The sequence below is a fragment of the Pocillopora verrucosa genome, chromosome 8 (assembly GCF_036669915.1).
Source record: "Pocillopora verrucosa isolate sample1 chromosome 8, ASM3666991v2, whole genome shotgun sequence".
NCBI lineage: Eukaryota > Metazoa > Cnidaria > Anthozoa > Scleractinia > Pocilloporidae > Pocillopora > Pocillopora verrucosa.
Genome location: NC_089319.1, coordinates 23,338,364 through 23,357,283, shown reverse-complemented (window position 1 = coordinate 23,357,283; position 18,920 = coordinate 23,338,364). Strand labels below are relative to the sequence as shown.

Genomic DNA, 18,920 nt, shown 5'->3' with positions numbered 1-18,920 from the left:
CAAAAACAAGTGAAACATTTGACAAAATATACAGCTCAGAAGTCAGTATCATTAAGGGTCAAAGTCTGGGGTCCACGCGCTCTTTTATTTATGCAAGATAGAAAAACACTCTGCAACACGTGAACGAGATGATAAGCGACGCCGCATAATGCGGCAGTCAATTGCTTCTCTTGTGCTTTCACATATTAAATCTTTCATTTGTCTACGGAACTGTTTGGGAGGCACTTCAATTTCTTCGTTTAGTCATATGTAGGATCCATCGCAAAAATTTCATGTGAGCTGACATAAAATGGTTTTCTTAATCAAAAAGAAAAATAGCTAACATCTAGTGCAAAGTCTAAAGAACCTGGCTGTAACTTGGTTGCAAATTTTAACGCCTGAGAAATCATTGGGCGACTGATTTTTCCGTGGGAGTCCATTATTTACTGTGAGTATGGTACCTTTTTGTAATCATTACACCTATATCTCCTTTAACTGTTTCTGCTGATACCCAGTGGATTTGGACTGAAATTTTGTGAAAGTATAAATTTAAGTTTGAATGTTTCATACCATGTAAAAGTGCCAGCAGCTACCATTCAACATTATGTAATGTCATGTAATAACAACAGAGAGAACAGACTGAAGGGAAAACCAAGAAAGGCCTTTTTACGTGATACAACCAGACAAAAAGTTTTCAACTAGATTTTCAATTATGACTGAGGACAACTGGTGCTTTTATCGCAATGATTAGCCGGCCTTGTATATCGCCCTATAGTTGTAACACTAAAACACGTATATTGTGAAAACATAATTAGTGAGCCTAAAGATAACTCAAAGGAAACAATATCCCGATGGAATTTGAATGAAATATCCGTATGTCTATACCAACCTTCAGGCAGCTCAGCCCCGTGCCAAAGCAGTTATCAACGGTTTTTTTTTCCGGTTGTCAGCTTTAGATGAGACGCTAGTCTTTTCATGTCGAATTACCGGCTACCAATTCAGTCTAAATCGGGAGCTATTATCGGTCAGTTATAAACTGAATACAATATGTTTTCAAAACCTTTTTCCTTCCCTCCTTAAGGCAGAAACACATTTAAGAGAAAAGAAAAAAAAAGGAAGCATGAGTACTCTTGAAAATTCCCTTCTTCTTCTATAACATATTCATTAACGAAGGAAAGTATTTAGAGTTAGCTCGTGAAGATTCCATAATATGCGTGTACGTAAAAGCTCTCAAAAATGATTTTATATCTGTGCATATGGCTTATGTTCCGAAAATTACCTCTAGCGATGTAGCTAAAAAAAGTGAAGATTTTGGGCTTGAGTAAGATATGCACCGGACAATATTTTTCATCTCCGTGAAAGTGTTAGGTTAAGTTTGTCAGTTTACGTATGTTTATGATGTCAAACAGGTAGTTGTAAGAAGTACACCCTAAGCTTCTCACCCCGGGAGGGATCATTAGACGTCAAGCCTAAATTTCCCTTTTTGAGCTCCAAAGTTTCCGGATAAGGACAAAAAAAAGATAAAAAAAAAACTTCAAATGTATAAAACTGTGAATTCCTGGAGGAAACTCCCGGTTGCGAATTTAAGATGGCGAGTGAGTTTCAGGGCTTATATTATGAGTGACGTTTCATTTCATTTCTAAGGAGTGTTTGGCAGATGAATAAACTGTAATCACGGAACCACGACTTGAAACTTGATGATGAGGATATTTAGTACACCTACACCTGAATCTCCTGTGTTGTTTAGAAACGTTTTATTCTTAATGCGAGTATACAAGAAATTCAGAAGTTGATGAAATAAAGGAATCATACATCCTCGTGCATACCGAGCTATACATCTGCACAACAGGGAAAGACTGAGCTATTGTAATTTAATCGGTTAAATTGCATTTCTGTGCAAAAAGCGTATAGTTGAAAAACGTCTCCAAGCATTCTTTACCTAAACCTAGAAACAGATTTTTTTTAAACAATTATTTTCATTCGTCAGGCCAAATAACCTCCGTGTACTCTAAAAGCTCTTAAAGTCTATCCATTTCTCCGACATAGGTCGACAATGCATAACTATAAGTTTTGTCTCAATATAAAGTCACCAGAGAAGTTACAGCAAGTGATGAATGTTATACGAACGACTACTATTTTCAGTCTGCTGATATATATCGAATTTATTAGAATTTATCTTGATACCAATGATCAAGTGGTCCGTGAAAATATGTTTCACAGATTAAATGCACTGCAGTGAAGATATATCACCTGGATGATAGTCGAAAATTTTGAGTGGATTCTTATTTGCCACCGAAATATGGCACTTGAATTTAGAAGCTGCGAAATTGTTAACGAAAGCCTTGCACTTCAATATTTCCACGATCAACATCAAAACTGAGTGTCTTTGTCGTTGACAACGGCGGGATTATGAACACCACCTTCCTGATTAGGTCTGACTTCCTCAGTCTGGGGAGCGCCATTCGTTTGGTAATACGGGAAATTGTGTCGAGGCGCTGATGGAGATTCTGACCATCCATCTCCGTAACTGGACAGTGGGTATGCGGGCTCACCATGTTTGGGAATATCGAGACCTAAGGAAAGCAAAAGGAATCCTAAATGTTGACAAAATGGTGAAATATCATCATGTTAAAGAATCATTTTGATCAAAGTTGGTACCACGATATACAATCAAATACCATTCTACACGTTTAACATGGAAGTACTCGTCTTCAATATTTACTCCACTCAGAAACGTAATTCATCAAATTTATTCAAGACAAGGCCACCATTTTTCTATTCAATCTTTTTCTTAAGTTTAATGCAGTGAAAGTATTTACCTTTCAACTCGATTTCTTCACTGACGCGAAGTTGTTTGAGGAGATGCAAAGCAAAGAATAAAATGATAGCCCACGCTGCAGACCAGGCTATGATGACAAGTACACCCAGCAAGTTCCAGCCAAACGCACGGAATGCAAGCTCGTTTCCTTTTACAAATATTCCAGATTCCTTGTTAAAGATGGGGACAGAAAGTACGCCCCACAGGCCACCACCAAGATGAACTGTTGAAAAGAAATAAAAATACTTAAAAAGTTTGCTTTGCTTGCATTTGGATTGCAGCAGCTGTGGAACAACATTTACTTCCCTAGTACATTTACTCTTGTTCGCACAGGTTTTGGTGGCACGGCAGCCCATGACAATGCTAGTTATACTAACACTGAGGGTATCACAGCTTCTACTAACGACTTCATTTTGTTTAAAACGTAAGAATAGCAAGCGAACTTTCATGTGCTTAATGGTTGGTCACTTACCAGCCACAGCATCTAAAGGGTCATCAACTTTTAGCCGCAGCATGGAAGTACTCCAAGCCACGTACGCCAATCCTGCGATGACTCCAATGATCAAAGCAGCATAGGGATGAACGGCATTGCAACCTGCGCACATTGCAACCTAAACAACAGAGAAAAGTTTGCAGAGAGTAACATGTCTTGTTCAAGATCAGAGGCCTAATTCTGGACCACTCAATCGGGAGTGGGGCAAAACAGTGTTGTCAGAAGACTTTGTCTAGAACTGACCGAATACAATCCCAAGCTGTTTCCCTTACCATTCCAGTTAGTCCGCCATTAATGGTGAAAAGCAAACTCCAGTACTTTTCTGCAAAGCCCAGGCGTTTGACAATCATAGCAGTAAGAGCACCTGCGGCTCCTGAATGATAGAAGAAGACTATATGCATTTTTTTCCATAAGCAATGAAAAGAAAAGAAATCATGGAAGATTTAGTGGAGTCTGGCTCACCTCCGAGGATGGTGTTGACTATGGATAATGCTACAGCATCAGCATCGCCTTCATTAGCGATGGCTGCTTGGGAGCCACCATTGAATGCCAGGAAACCAAAGAACAGGATGAATCCTCCCAGAGCTGCTTTCTATGAAATTACAAAGAGAGACTGATTCCACTTCTCAAACACTACTTACAAGACAGAAAGTCCAAAGATAGAATATTTCCCTAAAATATGCGAAGATGAAAGTTTTCTTACCGGTACAGTATGTCCTGCCAGTAGCACTGGTGCACCACCATCAAAACGTCCGATTCTGGGCCCCACGATAGCTGCACCGACCAGAGCAACCATTCCACCCACTGCGTGGACAACCCCACTTCCAGCAAAGTCCTAAAATAATACAAAAGGGCTCAGTCGGTGAAGTTTGCAAGTCAGTGGAACTCTGTTTAACCCCTGTTCAGATCCTATACCAATTGTGTTACGTTATGTTTTGGAACACAAACTTTGCACATTTTATCAACCAAATTGTGCGATTTCAGTGAATGGAGATTTCAGATTTTCAGCGGTTTACCTGGTATGTTACAGATAAGGTTACATTGCCGTCAGTGTACTCCGCACCCTTGTACAGCCAACCATTTCCATCCCAAGCCCAGTGAGTGACTACTGGGTACAAAAATCCTGCAAAAAAGAGCGTCATCTTAACTGGTGCTACGGTTCCTCAACACTGCTACTGTATCTACATTTTAAAGTTTTTAAAAGAAGGCTACCCAGACAATTAGTTTACCAAAAACCTGCTCTCAAGTTTTGTTTAAGCAGTCGATTTAAAGGTGTGTATCCTCGTTATCTAACGAACCCTACGATTTGAAAACAACTAGTCCTGCACTCACCGGTCAAAAACATTGAGTAAATAAGATAGGCTTTAAATTCAGTTCTCTCTGCCATGGCACCACTGACAATTGTTGCTGCTGTGGCCGCGAAAACGAAATGGAAAAACCAATGAGAGTATTTGTCAACTGGTAAATTTGCCAGCGCGAAATACTCATGTCCAATAAAGCCATTGCTTTTTCCTCCAAAGGCAAAAGCGTAACCGAACAACCAATAAGCCACTGCACCAATAACTGTTTGAAGTAAACCAAAATAAACAAAAAGGAATTCAGTGGATAGCAATAGGACGGCAAGTGCCAAGAAATCATTTTTATTTTTCTGTTCTATGACGAAATTGTTTGCAAATAAGTACTGTAATCCCACAGTTTCCAGCTCTCTTTGCTTAATCGTTGGACCCGTGCTCTAAAGCTACCTACGAAAAATTAGTCACTACTTACATACGTCTAGAACGTTCTTGATGAGGATGTTTGTTGTGTTCTTTGATCTTACTGACCCAGCCTCAAGAAATGCAAATCCTGCCTGCATAACTGAAATAATCACAAGTTAAATCAGAATGAGGAATGAATATAAACCATCGTTATAAATATGCTTTCGAAGGGAGAAGTAGAGAGCATATCTTTTTCGTTTTCAACTACAAACGACAACCGTTAAAAAAAAAAAAAAAAAAAAAAAAAAGAAAGAAAGAAAGAAAGAAAGGACACCAACAAAAACACGATTAGGTGTAAATTTTCACTTGCGGAGGAAGAGTACTCTTTGTTAAGAAGTAAACAGAGGCAGTTGGGTAAAGGTAGAGATGAAAGGGAAAAATAGTATGCATTTTGAAATTGATGTCTGCTTTTAGTTAGTTTCTCGAACTTTCGGCTAAGTGTACGAGACTACTGATCTGGATAATTGAGACTCCAAAAACGCCGTGAATCTAAAATTAGATTCAAATAAACAGAGTTCCACTTATTCGGTACATCGTTACAAAGCAAAAGCTCACATCGGTCTTTTAAAAAAAACGGATCGTAAATTTTTTCTCATGTTTTCATCCAATATTTTTTATATATACCTGGGTTTCTTGATATGTTTTTCATCCATTTCATGATTTTCATTAGTTGTTCCAGCTCAGTGCATCTTAAATAAACACTTAGGACTGTTTTGTTGTCTTCAATCGCCAAACAAAAGCATTGCCACTGACCACGATTTGATTATACTCAAGGTCATGATAAGACATAAAAGGTGTTGATTTTGAATGAATGTCAGCAGACTTTAAGTTAATATGTGAGTTAACGAACTTGAAATGTTTCTAGTATCTTTACGCTGAAAACAAATCTGATGTAGTACTTGTGTAACAGACCATCATTCTCTTCATCGTACACCGGCTTTCAGTAATGTGAAGCATTTCTTAATAAAATTAAATTATTGACATACCAATCATTTATTCGTGTTTATGATTCTATCAATTTAGCAAATTGAATCAAACCTGGAACCCAATTTACCTACCATTTTGCTCGAACTTGTACTCAAAACTGGCTCTCCCAACATAACGCAAGTTTTCCAATGGTTTTGATCCATAAAACATACGATTTTTTTGGTCGCTTCATTTTTTCATGGCTACTCTAACCCTTAACCCCTAAAGCTAGAGCAAAAAGTTAGAAACTAATGATAATTATGCCCAGTAAAGAAAACTTTTACCTTGTAGCTTATTAACAGAGCAATAAATGGCAAAGTGAATAAGCAACAAAAATACAGTATCTGCAATCAGTCGGCTGGCATAATCACCATTTCTGGTTGGAACAGTCAATGTTTTGTATCTCAAAATTTTCAAAACCGTAAAGAATTCTATTAGCTGGTGCACAAAGGAAAAAAAGAGAATTTTGTAGATGCTTTCTGAGATAAGGAGAGTTCATAAGTCCATTAAGAACTCAGAAATGTTAATTGTTTTTTAATTGAGACTTGAAAATTCAAACAAATATACATTGATGAAAAAGGCAGATGTGCTTAGTGCACATGCTGCATCCATGAAAAAGGTTTGCCTCTGGTACTTCCAACATAATTCCAATTCAACAAGTCCGTTTTGGCTTTCCTTTCTACTGATAAAGCAAACAGTTTTAAGTTCTGCAGACAGGTGTTCATTTCGCAGTGGTGATAAACAGATAAATATGCAGGCTTAATTTACTTTACCAATATCCCACCACATTTATTCAAGGCGCTAACTCAGTAAAATAATGACTTCTGATTTGAACTGAGAAAACCATAACAGATGATTTCATAACTATATTGAAACTGATCAATCTTCAATAGTGCTTTTATCAGGGGAAAAATTAATTCTGGCTAATTTAAGTAGTTGAACTGAAGTCAAGTTTCCCATTTCCTCTGATTATCTTAACTTATTCCTCCTTCCATTATTAAGATTATTTTTTTGAACTGAAATTTAAGGAATTCTAAATTCAATTCTTTTTTTTTTGTTTTTAAGTCATTTTAGTCCGGAATTTCACCCGACATTCTTTTAACATCAATGGCTGAAAGCAACATTTATTTCGTACCGGGAACAATTTTTGACACTTTCTGAGTCTGCAGAGTGTGTCATTGCTTTTCATATTGGTAGTTTAGACCCCTAAATTAGATCAATGTTTATCGCTGAGACATTTAATTCGAAGGATGTGCGATTGTAAACAACCACACTGTCTATGCAAATAAGAAATGGTCGGGATCCGTTTGTGAGTAAAATCCCAATCATCTCCGAGAATTTTCTTTTAACTGTGATAATCATTTTTGACAGCAGTCGTTCTTTCCTTAAACTCAGGGTTGAAGTGTCACGTTTGAGATCTCAAAGAGATAACTTTTAAGAGTGTGTTTGAAAATAACTTCGCTTCGGGCTCTCGTTATGCTTGTTGTTCATCTGACCTCTTACGTCAATGTTGCTTTTCAATGCAGACCCTTTAGCGATTTTACTTATCTTTAGACATCTTCATGTAAGCACTGGGTTATATACTCTGATTTTGCTTGAAAGAGCTTCGTGAAATATCAAATGACGAGGGTATGGCTCAATAATTCGCCATATTTATGTGGTTGAGGGCACAAATTTAATTGCCCTCTTCCATACTACATACGTCTACAGAATGTTTAGACTCTCCGGGGCTATATATCTTCGTCTGTTTTCACTGTATCACCTGCAATCTCCGTGGTTTTACTAATTTCATAGTACTCGTGAAAACAGTGCGATTGTTTGCGCTAACTCGTCAAAATTATGTAAATGCTGAAAAAACAGTGTACGATTGTGCTATTATACATGTTTAATACACTGGTGTATGTCTACTAACAAAGGGAAGTCCTTGATGCATTAGTCAGAGGTAATTTCTGCTGCATCCAGTTGTTCAGGACATACATCTCTAAAAACCCGGTGAAGATCTAATTACACACGTTCTTCTCATTCCTTAGGAAGTATGTTTTGATGCGTGCGGAAGTCGTTGCGTAAATTTTAGCCGGCTTCTTTCCCCCACTTGATGGAGGAATCAAGTTTAATTTGCAAACAGAGATTCTAGTTTTCAAAACTTTCACATACCTTTCGCACAACACACAAGGTATCAGCAATATAAGGGGAAAAAAATTGACAATACTATCTAAAATAATATACTCACAGAAAATGAGGCATCCCATGATCACCAAAAAGAACTGATCAAGATTTCCGCGCAAAGCGTTAATGTCGTTGTTGAGTGCGGTAACGTTAGCCATTTTGAAGTGGTTCAGTAAGAGTCAGTTCTGTTGTAGATGTTGGAGCTAGTCAAATATTAAACTAGACGGCGTTTATAGTGCCTCCCAAGCAACTACTCGTTGCTAACTGGCGGGTGACTAATTAACAGGAGCAAGCCAAGGTGATGTATTAATTAAAAACACTTTTAGTGTCACCATTGGCTGTTGCCCACGTGATTGGACTTGCCTCTACGACACGGATGAATAACATCTGCGCGTGAATATTTCGCTTTGAATACCGACCTTCAGCCCCCTTAGACATAGATTTTGCACAGTATCATTTGTGAACAGAGCTTCAGTTAACGCACTTTCTGGTTAATCATTAATTCGGTAGCATTAAGTGTGTGTGTCTTTTCAAGGAGCATTCCATCGCCACGAAACTCACACCACGTTTTGTGAGAGAGATGGGAAACTCTTTGAGTATATATGTTTAGAATAAATTTCATAAACGAGTTATCGACTTCGAGACAGTGTTTTGTTTCCACGGTGATGTCGATGACTGATCGCATACGTAGTTAAATTAGACCCCCGTCAGTTTACAAACGGACCTTAACCTCACGAAATCGACCTCCTCGCTCTTAGACTAAAAACTTCGACAAATTGCCTTTTAGTCACTTGATGAGCGATCCGTCATGTCTCTTAGTATAACACAACCCAGTAATTGCTTCGGGTTAGGGTTAATCACGCGTTGAAAGAGGCTGTCATCATCTAATGGACGTACCAGTCCTGTACCACGCATATCAAACAAGTGAAGAAAACAAACATAAAAACAATTAGGGATATTTTTGCACGTGAACAGACGAAGCTTATCTTTAATGCCACGAGTTCCGGATGCGTTCCAAAAACGTGACCTGGCGTGTGAGGTGACTGGAATGCGAGGCAAAGTCCACGAAATTTTTTTATAAAATGTAAAATGTGTAGTCGGAGAAAAGCAGAAGACTATAAAGAAAAAAAAAAATGATTCTCCTCAATGATACTTGCGAACTTGGGTAAAATTTTCTTGAATTAATAGCCTTAAAAATTGGTAGGAGGCCGCTACATTTACATCACCGAGTTATTTCCCTTGCCTGGTATTCTGAGAGAAAAACGTTTGATAAAGGAGAACAAGTAAAGGAAAAATTCTGATTTCCTTGTAAGAATTCTGACACTCCATGTCCAGACGTCTTATGTTTCCTTTGCACATGCGCGAAAGGGACGTAGTGCTCTGCCATGTCTGCTTTTTGGTCCAAATCAAAATACATCTGAGACGTCTCTACTGCGTTCAATTGTCTTAACCACGTCACCGTTAGGAGGAAAAAAGTATTGGATACTTGAGTGTGCGGAGTCACGCAAGGTAGATACAGAATGTCTTCCTCTCCTCCAATGTGTGTTCCTTTCCTCTCACGTTTCCCCACTGCCATGTCGTCCAAGCCCCGTCACCTTTAAACTGAGTGACTTCACTCCTAGGCGTGCACACCGCATCCCATGCAAGGTCAACTAAATTTATCGATTAGCTATCGCGATCCATCAATATCACAATACTTACCTAGTGAAAAACCAATTATATCCTGAGTCTTTTTGACATTTTCACACTTGTTGGCTCCTAGAGGAATTTTGCATGTTTCTTGTTCGCTCAGATCACTGTCAGTCACGTCAGGTAGGAACGCGTGTTGTTTTCGATCCGCTTGGAAGTTTCCCTACATTAGAAATACTTTGGTGAGATTTGTTACCATCTCCTCCTTCCTCGTGCGTTTCCACTCCGGCACCTGTCACGACAATTTTTATTTACCAAAGTGGGCTCTCCAGCTAGGAAATGCCTGTTTCCCTACCTTCTAAAGCAATTTCAATTTTAAAATTTCCAGGAAAGTGTACTAATACATAGAAATAAGACGTTTTAAGTACATTACTGCCTCGAAAGGTAGTCATTTACTTAAAGTGACATGGTAAACAGTATCCCATTACCCCTCTTCCTTGGTTGGGCCTGAATTTTCTTATCACTTGTGTGTGAGTATTTTCCCTCCCCCTGAGTAGGATGGAGATTCATCACATGTCCACCCCCTCCCAGCTTTTCTTCCGGTTTGACTAACTCTTTACTGGTACTTAATCATACTCTTAGGTTGGGGAAGGGGGGGGGGGAACAGTGTGAGACACAAGACAATGATACAGCCAGGTTTCGTGCCAGCAGAGCCGTTGTGATTCTTCGTTCCAGACTAAATTAGGAAGGAAACTAGTACAATTTCCTCCTAGATCAATAATCGATAAATGCGTTTTAAAAAATTTAATTCCCGAATCGTTATCTCTCATTTTCGTTCAATGCGTGTTGCTACACACTTTTTCCACGTGTAGCGTGACGCGTTCAGATCTATTACCCGAGAAACACTGGGAACAAGTTAAGAAAGAGGTAAAAACATGGCGGCAGAATATCAAGACTGTGATGTGGCAATGATGGCCTGTTAATTATGATACCTATCAGCAACTTGATTGATACTTACCTTACCGATCACGTTAACTTTCGTTTGAAGAAGAAATTGACCTTACGGCGGCCTTGCGACAATGGCATACCATCCAAATGTTACATCTTAATCAACCTTCTAGTTCCCTGATTTTGAGGTAACCAATATTAGTTTACATCAAAATCTAACTGATGAACCTGTTGTTTTTAAGTAGTTTTTGCCTCCTGTTGATGTCAGTTGCCATTTGAGCCTCTGACATAATCAGGGTTAACGATTTCCTTTTAGACAAGATCTCATCAATTCCAATTTGACCTGGGAACAGCGGACGTGAAGAGGCAACTCGTGGAATGACCACTGCTGAACCTCATGTATTTTTTAATTTTTGTTTTATTAGGACAGCAAATTATAGTTTGACATTATACTTGTAGTAAAATAATTTTATGATAAATTAAAATCTCCATAAAGAAGAGGGAATTTCAGGCGAGATTTATCTCCTACGCTTAATTTTCTTGGCTTTTATAGACTTTCAAGGAATTTCGAGAAACTTTTAGTTTTGTATGCAATATATTTGTATTGTTTCGACGGTTCTTCTGTCATCTTCAGTTCTGATTTATACAAAGTACAAAGTTGAATTTGAAGTGTGCAACACAATGCTGGTTGGACAAAACAAACAATAGTAACAAGACGATGTATGTATTTACAGGGAAAGTTTTAAATTAACATGATAAAGTTGATGATTAAGTGTAGGTTATTCCCATTGAATGTGAATAGCTTTGTTGATTTTAAGTTGGAAAGTTGTGGAAATATGATCTAAGATGATAAAACACTCATCAGAATATAGAGTGTAACATTATGGAGAATTATGTAGATGTCTGAAAATGTGAGAGGACCTATCACTGACCAAGTGCTCATGCATGCATGTGGATAAACGCAGAAAGGTTTCGCTGATATAGCAGGCATTGTAGTCTACATATAAAAACTTATAAACCACACAGGTATGGAGCCCATGAAGGATAGGGTCTTTCACACCAAACATATCACCTATTTTAAAAGATAAAAAAAACCAACTTAATATTGATTTTGTTACAATAATGCTTAGCAAATTGGTTAACCCTTTTTTGTGTGACAACGTAATATATTTGTACTAATTAATCCTTTGGTAGCAATAAGACATCTCCCCGCCCCCCCTCCCCCCCTCCCCCCCCCGGCAACCCCAGGGCATTTGAACTTTTAGAGAATGGTTCATTTCAAATTTCTTTCCCTATGAGTCAAAATTTTGTGTTTACTAAAGATTCTAATTGATTGGTGCATTATGAGAGTATGGTTCTTAAACTGATAGGCAGGTAAGGGGTAAGCTTAGGGTTATGATGTGGTTCTTTTTTTTTTGGTGTAACTGGGTGTGGAGGACAATGGAAAAACACAAAGATATTGCATGACTTCTTATGAGCTGCCACAGGACAGTGGTTTAGTGTCAAAAGAGCACAGCTGGGGAGAAGGAGCACATGCCATAATACTTTGCCCTTTAACTCCCAGGATCTTACTGTTAATTCTCTCCTCTGGCTGCTACACATTTCCTTACAAATAGGTTCTGAGAATTTGGTGTTAGATCATTGGTGTTGGATGAAAACTTCTATTTAATGAGTTTTAGTATTCTTCTTACCTGTTTTCTAGTTTATGTAAGGAAATTGTGGGGAGAAGTTACATGTTTATCAATTTTGGGAGTTGAAGGGTTAAACTTCAGGCAATCTAGTCTAATTTTATAATGTATTCTGCATATAATATCATGCAGTGTTTATCATTTTTTTCAGTGTATATCAAGTGGTAAGCGTGAACGGACGACAGAGTCCAGCTGAATCATCCCACAAAAAAGTGTTAAAATTGAGAGAAGATAAGAAGACAGAATGGAAGAAGTTAAATTTGGAAACCAAAAGGAACAAAAAACAACAAATCCTGTCAGAGATGGAAAGTACTTTTCAAGGGATGCAGATGCCAGAAGGAGGCGTACAGACGGTAAGTGTACAGTTTCAAGTAAAATTCTTTTCAAAGGCTCATGGAAAACTTTAAATTTTTAGTGCACATAGTAAACATCCAGAAAAACCTTAATGTCACTCACATATTGCAATCCTTTTCAACTTAGCTGGGAGGAGCTGGGTTTCATCATATTGATTCATTTAAATACTATTGTAAAAGTTTAACCAGATGGTTACGGAAAAAAACAGGCTTGCCACAGTTAACAGATTATTCAATGAAATGAATTTGTTAAAAGTTGAATTTTTTCGTTGGGTTGCTATTCAAACACACAGGCTATACACCTTTTTCTTTTATTTTGTTCTCATGATAGAAGATTTTATTGGAAAGCCTGAAGTTGAAGCAAAGCGTCCGTTCGACAATGATGGTGTCTATGAGTGTGAGGGAGCCATGGAATTTTCAACCCAAAAGGATCGCATGACAACAAGCATGGTATTGATTGTAATACTGCTCCTTGTAGTTACGGTCTTTGGAGCTGGGATTTTATTCTATGGTCAGCTAGAAAGCACTGCTAATATTAGCCATGAAGAGTCGGCTCGCACAAGGACTCTAACAGATAAACTTCATGAGCGAGGTCAAAGAGCCCGCGGTAAGTTTTGTTGTATCGGTATTGACTTTAGGTTAGGACTCTTTCGATCAATTAGCCAAAACCATCATGATAACATGAGCCAGTGAGGACAGTAAGTGCACTATAAAGATAATCTGCTCAAAGCGCGGGAAAGTTCTGGTGACTGAGTGGAGGATGATTTTTGATTGGTTAAAGGGCAGACAACCTTATGGACTTGAGGCCTGGTGATGTCAGTAATAGAGTTTCATAGCTGACGTTTCGAGCGTTCGCCCTTCATCAGAGCGAGTATATTTCTTATATTTGCAGTACTTTGCAAGAGCCGAATCGGGCTTGATCAAAGTGATCAGTGGAAATTTCATCAATACTGCAATTCGCAACCTTTTATTGAGTTATTTTTTTTCATAAAAAAATAACTGTGTTAGCTTATAGAGTGGTATGTTGCTCGCACCAATCAGATCGCGGCATTAGGGTATGTATCTCGAACCAATCATATCATAGCATTTGAATATCCTAAACCAATCACAGCGTTTGGGCGTTGTTTTCTTGTAAATGATGTCATGGATCAAGGGGCTGTGCACAAAGAGTGACATTAACCAAACATTTTGGGATCATTTGATTAGTGTAATGATTTGTGGCCATCGTGAGAGCCTCGTCGATTAAGGTCGAGAGTTATGGGGGGTATTAAAGGTAGACATTGAAACTTTTAAGTTAAAACGTGTTTTTTCCGCTCCCTAATTCACAACGTACACGCCAAACAACTTACATTTCATTACGTACCATGAAAGCAATGTGTACTCATCAGAACATACCTAATCATTGTCCTACACGAACATTAGGCAATTTTTCACGTGCTTGAATTGTATTCCACTAATCAAATTTCATTTTGCCACATTGGACTTCGCTCTACCACGTGTCATTTTCTTGTTAACAACCTGCATTTTTGCAGCTAAGAACACTACTGAAACGCGTAGTTGAGGCCCGCACGGGATTTGAACCCATAACCTCTGCGATACAGGTGCAGCGCTCTACCAACTGAGCTAACAAGCCAACTGGGAGCTGGTCAATGTGTTGGGTCCAAATAAACCATCCAAGTAATGAATGATGATTTAAGATATATGAAATTCATATATTTTCATTGCGGTGATTAGATGAAATTAAGAGATCCTCGCAGGTCCTATTTTCAACTACTCGTTTCAGTAGTGTTCTTAGCTGCGAGGATCTCTTAATTTCATCTATTCACCGCAGTGCAAATATATGAATTTCATATATCTAAAATAACCTGCATTTTATTACGTATTCTATCTGCTTTGTCCAGCCCCACTGAAAAAAATTCACATGGAACTAAATGCTACTGATGTTGAGTTTTCCACGCAAATCTCCCGCGTTTGACTTTTCTACGAAACAAAGTCACTTTAAGCTACCTTTAACCCAATTGCATTTTAATTCCTTGTAAAACAACCTGCATCATATCTTTGGTTAGGTTCTGTTAGAGGTACAACAGAATTTCAGTTTGCTTTTCGTGATAAAATTAAGCGGAATTACATTTTTGAGGTAACTTACTATAGACGAGTAATTTTGATTTTTTCTCTGTTAGAGGAACGGCAGTAAGCGTAGTCTCTTTCGCAACCGTTATTTAGTCTCGTTACGCAACCCGCGCTCTCTCTCAAACGGGAAATAGAGGGCGTTGTGTGACGAGATCAAACAACGGCTGCGAAGGAGACAACAATAAGCGAGTCACCGATGCGTTTCATTTTAACTGAGAAGTATTTCGGTAAGAGAGACAATAGACCACATAATATCTGTGTGAGTTCAGATAAATTAGGTTTTTTCTGTCTTTATGCGATATTTTCGTTTTTTGAAAGTTATGCTCTTTTCGGTGACAAAAATGAAAACATCCAGAACAAACTGTCCCATCTCAACTCACCTAGCGGTAAAAATAACTCTTGCATGCAATGCATGCCTATGTTTTTTTAAAATCTGCAAAATAATAACCTTCTCTTACCTTTGAATTTCTCTGGGTGTGGAGTGATTAGATGGGTTTTTGGAGGAGTTGATTCCACCCTCTTCACTGTGTTTCTCCTGATACAAAACAATCAAATAGATCGCGCAGTTTCCAGGACTTCTCAGGGCTAAGAACCTCTGGAACTTCGCTGAATTCCTCTTACTCTCACATGTCGCTACCCTTCTGGCTTCAGACTGGTTTTGAATTCGAGAAAGATTCATCAAAGAAGACCATTTCTGTCTAATCATGTATACGTGGCAATACTGTGTGCGAACTTCGGAAATCAAGTAGACTTTTGAGGTAGTAAGAGACGTTATTGCGATTACATTTGATATGGATCTTGCATATTCATCAAACTTAAACACAAAATCATTTACCGTATCAATTAAAATGACGCCACCTAGCCTTAAATTCCTGAGGGTTGGCTGCCTGTGATTGGTTGACGTGGTGTGGCGTCAGGTGGCGTGAGGTAGAATGAGGTGTGAGATGCATGGTCCAGTCACCCAGCTTGATAATTCACATTTGAGTGAAATATCAGATTACATCATCACACAGTTAGAAACAGCTTTTTTTTTAACCTCACAAATGAAAGAGTCATTATCATTTACGAATCTACAGGAAAGCCCAACCACAAGCCACGAGAGTCGGGTACGTCAGTTCCTGTGGAGGAATTCGAAGAACATATACGGCGTCTACACGCCAACGACGGTTTGTTATTCTCTCACGAGTACAATGCTCTCAGTCCGCAGGCTGATTTCACATGGAAAGCTAGTTTGGCGCGGGAGAACATGCGCAAAAACCGTTACATCAGCATTGTTGCGTACGACCACAGCCGAGTAAAACTGTCACCGATCCAAGGTGTTCCCGGGTCTGATTACATTAACGCCAACTTCCTTGACGGTTATCAGAAAAAGAAGGTGTACATCGCCACCCAGGGACCCTTACCAGAGACCGAAAGCGACTTTTGGAGAATGATCTGGGAACAAGACTCGAGGACTATTGTCATGGTTTGTATTTATTACGGTGTTCATTATTCCGTTAACCCTGTGAACTCGCGATGGAATATCAGAGTTTGACATCAGCTTTTGAGAATCTGTCAAATTCAATTAGAATTTGTAAAATTTCAGTGTCAATTTTGATCGATCGAAATGTTTGAAGTGTGAACCCGCCATATTTGTTCCTGTTCACTTATCTTCTGATTTCCTCCTGCTTTATCATAAACCTCGTCTGTCCATCCCCTCCCAGGTAACAAACTTGGAAGAGCGTGGTCGTATTAAGTGTCACCAGTACTGGCCGCCAGAGGGTGCGAGGGTATATGGCGACATCCAAGTAACACTGAAGCAAGCTGTGAAGCTCAGTGATTTTACCATCCGTACATTGAATCTCAAGAAGGCTCATGGTACAGATGAAAGAACAGTGAATCAGTATCATTACACAATATGGCCAGATCATGGTGTTCCCACTAGTCGTTCTTCACTCCTCAAGTTTGTGAGAAAGGCTTCTGAAGCAAATCCACCTGATGCGGGTCCCATCGTATGTACAGTGTTACTGTCTACCATTAAATGCTCTCTCTCTCTCTCCCCTATATATATATATATATATATATATATATATATATATGTATATGTATATATATATGTGTATATATATATATGTTTATATATATATATATATATACTGTCTACCATAAAACGCTCTCTCTCTCCCCTATATATATATATATATGTATATATATATATGTTTATATATATATATATATATTCCGTTTCTTGATTACTTGAAATGTCTAGCTTTCGTTCTTTAATTAAGATATAGAGAAGAGTTATAAAGAGAATAATTACAATACGATAAAGAAAATGGAGAAGGGCATAATATAGCAAACTAATTAGATGCCCTTTAGGCTAAATTACATTTTTTCAGACAGTAAAACAAAAGCGATACATACATAAGAAAGGGAATAGGAATCACACCTTTAACAACAAATATATTAATAGTGCATGGTCAAGTTTCCTTATAGACCGATTTTTATTCGGGTCGAAAAGTATCCAAGGGCTTGTTTGGTTTTCATTTGCTTCCCATTGGTCCAGCAACTTCTACCCGAATAACTGATCAGGAGCAAAGCTATGGCGACTTCTCACCCACTTTTTTCCGCGCTACAAGCAGAATGCTTGCTTTTACTTTAAGCTCTTCGAAGATAATTTCCTTGGCTCTGGTCAGCCGCTGGGACTATTTTGATATTAGCCAACCCAATAGAAAATCCTGCTATTTATACTGATAGAACTTAGCTTCGGGTTCTGTGTGAACCTACCTAAAGTTGAGAAATGTTGTTGTTCAGATATAAAGGATAGTTCAGGTGAGTGTTGTAGAGGATGAGGATTGGGAAAACGAAGCGATTTTTTTGAAGATACTAATCTGAGCAAATGCTCTTTCGGACTGCAAACAATCCATGCTGTACCCTCCACTATGTTAATGTAATCCAGGCACTTGTATACACAAGCATTCTGCCAACTAAACAGACTTCAGACAAATAGCGCAAGTTGTTTTTCAGCCGTGTTTCAGCCGAGTGATTATTTGATTGACGACTGGGATAGGTTCCTTTCTAGCCTACGAGCAGGCGCTCATTATTAACACTTCGGCAGGGGCGGTTCTTCGGCAGGGGCGGTTCTTCGGCAGGGGCGGTTCTTCTGTGGGAACGGCTCTTCGGCAGGGGCGGTTCTTCGCCTTCGGGAAAGTATGAAGCCTTGAGCAACATGAGGGAGGACTACAAGGGGCAGTTTAGCACAGTCTAGCACAGTCTGGCACTGATTATTAGCGTTAGACCTTCAGCAAACCTCTTCCCAACTCGGGGTGGAGCAACGTGCAAGGCAAATAATGAGGACATGCTTACTGGCCAGTCATCCTTTCACGCTCGGAATAATTGGTTTAAGTGGGAAGAAAGTGTTTTGTTTCATTTTTCAAGGAACCACTCACTTAAACTGATTTGTTGCTTTTACTTTTATTCGGGTCGTTGGTCTTCGAAGGAAAACTGTAAGTAATACCTGGCAAGGGTAGACAAACTCCAGAGGGGTAAGAATGAATTAAAAAGGGAACAAGAATTTATAAAGATAGGGATAAAATTGTAACATTTAACAAGATGTGATGTAGCCCTTTACCAGTTTTGGCGTCTGTTTCCTCAGGTTGTTCACTGCAGTGCTGGGGTGGGCAGGACTGGTACTTTTATAGCAATACATGCCATGTTACAGCGTCTTGCTGCCGAGAAATCAGTCGATGTATTTGGATACGTTATGTCACTGCGACGTGATAGAAATGCCATGGTATACGTACAGGAACAATATGCTTTTATTCACTATGTTCTGTTGGAGGCCATCAAGTCTGGAAACGCTTGATACGTGCAAATATCTTAGATCACATATTGATAATAATAATAATAATAATAATAATAATAATAGTGATATTAATAAAAATAGTAATAGCAAGGCAGAAGACAACCCCAGTGAAGTGTTTCAAATACTGGTATCTTAGAGAGTTTAGCTTA

At 38.6% G+C, this 18,920-nt stretch overlaps 2 protein-coding genes and 1 non-coding gene across 7 annotated transcripts; 1 reads left to right on the top strand and 2 right to left on the bottom strand.

Moving 5' to 3' along the window:
• The first annotated feature begins 236 nt into the window (after nucleotides 1-236).
• On the top strand, nucleotides 237-18,913 carry LOC131792531 (receptor-type tyrosine-protein phosphatase S-like). 3 transcript variants are annotated; one of them, XM_059109922.2, is made up of 6 exons: nucleotides 237-427; nucleotides 12,596-12,797; nucleotides 13,129-13,404; nucleotides 16,004-16,392; nucleotides 16,631-16,918; nucleotides 18,562-18,913. In XM_059109922.2, the coding sequence occupies exons 2-6, from the start codon at nucleotides 12,689-12,691 to the stop codon at nucleotides 18,769-18,771; spliced, it is 1,272 nt and encodes a 423-aa protein (XP_058965905.2). In that variant the 5' UTR covers nucleotides 237-427; nucleotides 12,596-12,688; the 3' UTR covers nucleotides 18,772-18,913. The 3 variants fall into 3 exon arrangements, with proteins under 3 accessions (XP_058965905.2, XP_058965904.2, XP_066027641.1); XM_059109921.2 differs by lacking the exon at nucleotides 237-427 and adding an exon at nucleotides 10,721-10,944; XM_066171544.1 differs by lacking the exon at nucleotides 237-427 and adding an exon at nucleotides 11,058-11,155.
• On the bottom strand, nucleotides 1,717-15,668 carry LOC131792530 (putative ammonium transporter 1). 3 transcript variants are annotated; one of them, XM_066171542.1, is made up of 11 exons: nucleotides 15,386-15,668; nucleotides 9,881-10,031; nucleotides 5,058-5,147; nucleotides 4,623-4,853; nucleotides 4,307-4,413; nucleotides 3,994-4,125; nucleotides 3,753-3,882; nucleotides 3,563-3,663; nucleotides 3,270-3,408; nucleotides 2,799-3,020; nucleotides 1,717-2,552 (listed from the first exon to the last, which is right to left on the bottom strand). In XM_066171542.1, exons 3-11 carry the CDS (start codon nucleotides 5,143-5,145, stop codon nucleotides 2,350-2,352), a joined length of 1,353 nt encoding a protein of 450 aa, XP_066027639.1. In that variant the 5' UTR covers nucleotides 5,146-5,147; nucleotides 9,881-10,031; nucleotides 15,386-15,668; the 3' UTR covers nucleotides 1,717-2,349. The 3 variants fall into 3 exon arrangements, with proteins under 3 accessions (XP_066027639.1, XP_066027640.1, XP_058965903.1); XM_066171543.1 differs by lacking the exon at nucleotides 9,881-10,031; XM_059109920.2 differs by lacking the exons at nucleotides 9,881-10,031; nucleotides 15,386-15,668 and adding an exon at nucleotides 8,244-9,013.
• Trnat-ugu (transfer RNA threonine (anticodon UGU)) lies at nucleotides 14,358-14,430 on the bottom strand. The gene has a single exon. It is a non-coding gene; the product is annotated as a tRNA-Thr (tRNA).
• Nucleotides 18,914-18,920: the final 7 nt, after the last annotated feature.

Bases quoted from the DNA above. Each gene is read 5' to 3' on its own strand.
- LOC131792530 (XM_059109920.2), bottom strand. From the start codon at position 8,337: ATGGCTAACGTTACCGCACTCAACAACGACATTAACGCTTTGCGCGGA. The intron at 3,664-3,752 runs GTGAGCCAGACT...TCTATCATTCAG, and splicing joins AGTCAACACCATCCTCGGAG to GAGCCGCAGGTGCTCTTACT. The intron at 2,553-2,798 runs GTAAATACTTTC...TGCTTTCCTTAG, and splicing joins TGAAGAAATCGAGTTGAAAG to GTCTCGATATTCCCAAACAT.
- LOC131792531 (XM_059109922.2), top strand. From the start codon at position 12,689: ATGGAAGAAGTTAAATTTGGAAACCAAAAGGAACAAAAAACAACAAAT. The intron at 12,798-13,128 runs GTAAGTGTACAG...TTCTCATGATAG, and splicing joins CAGAAGGAGGCGTACAGACG to AAGATTTTATTGGAAAGCCT. The intron at 16,393-16,630 runs GTTTGTATTTAT...ATCCCCTCCCAG, and splicing joins ACTCGAGGACTATTGTCATG to GTAACAAACTTGGAAGAGCG.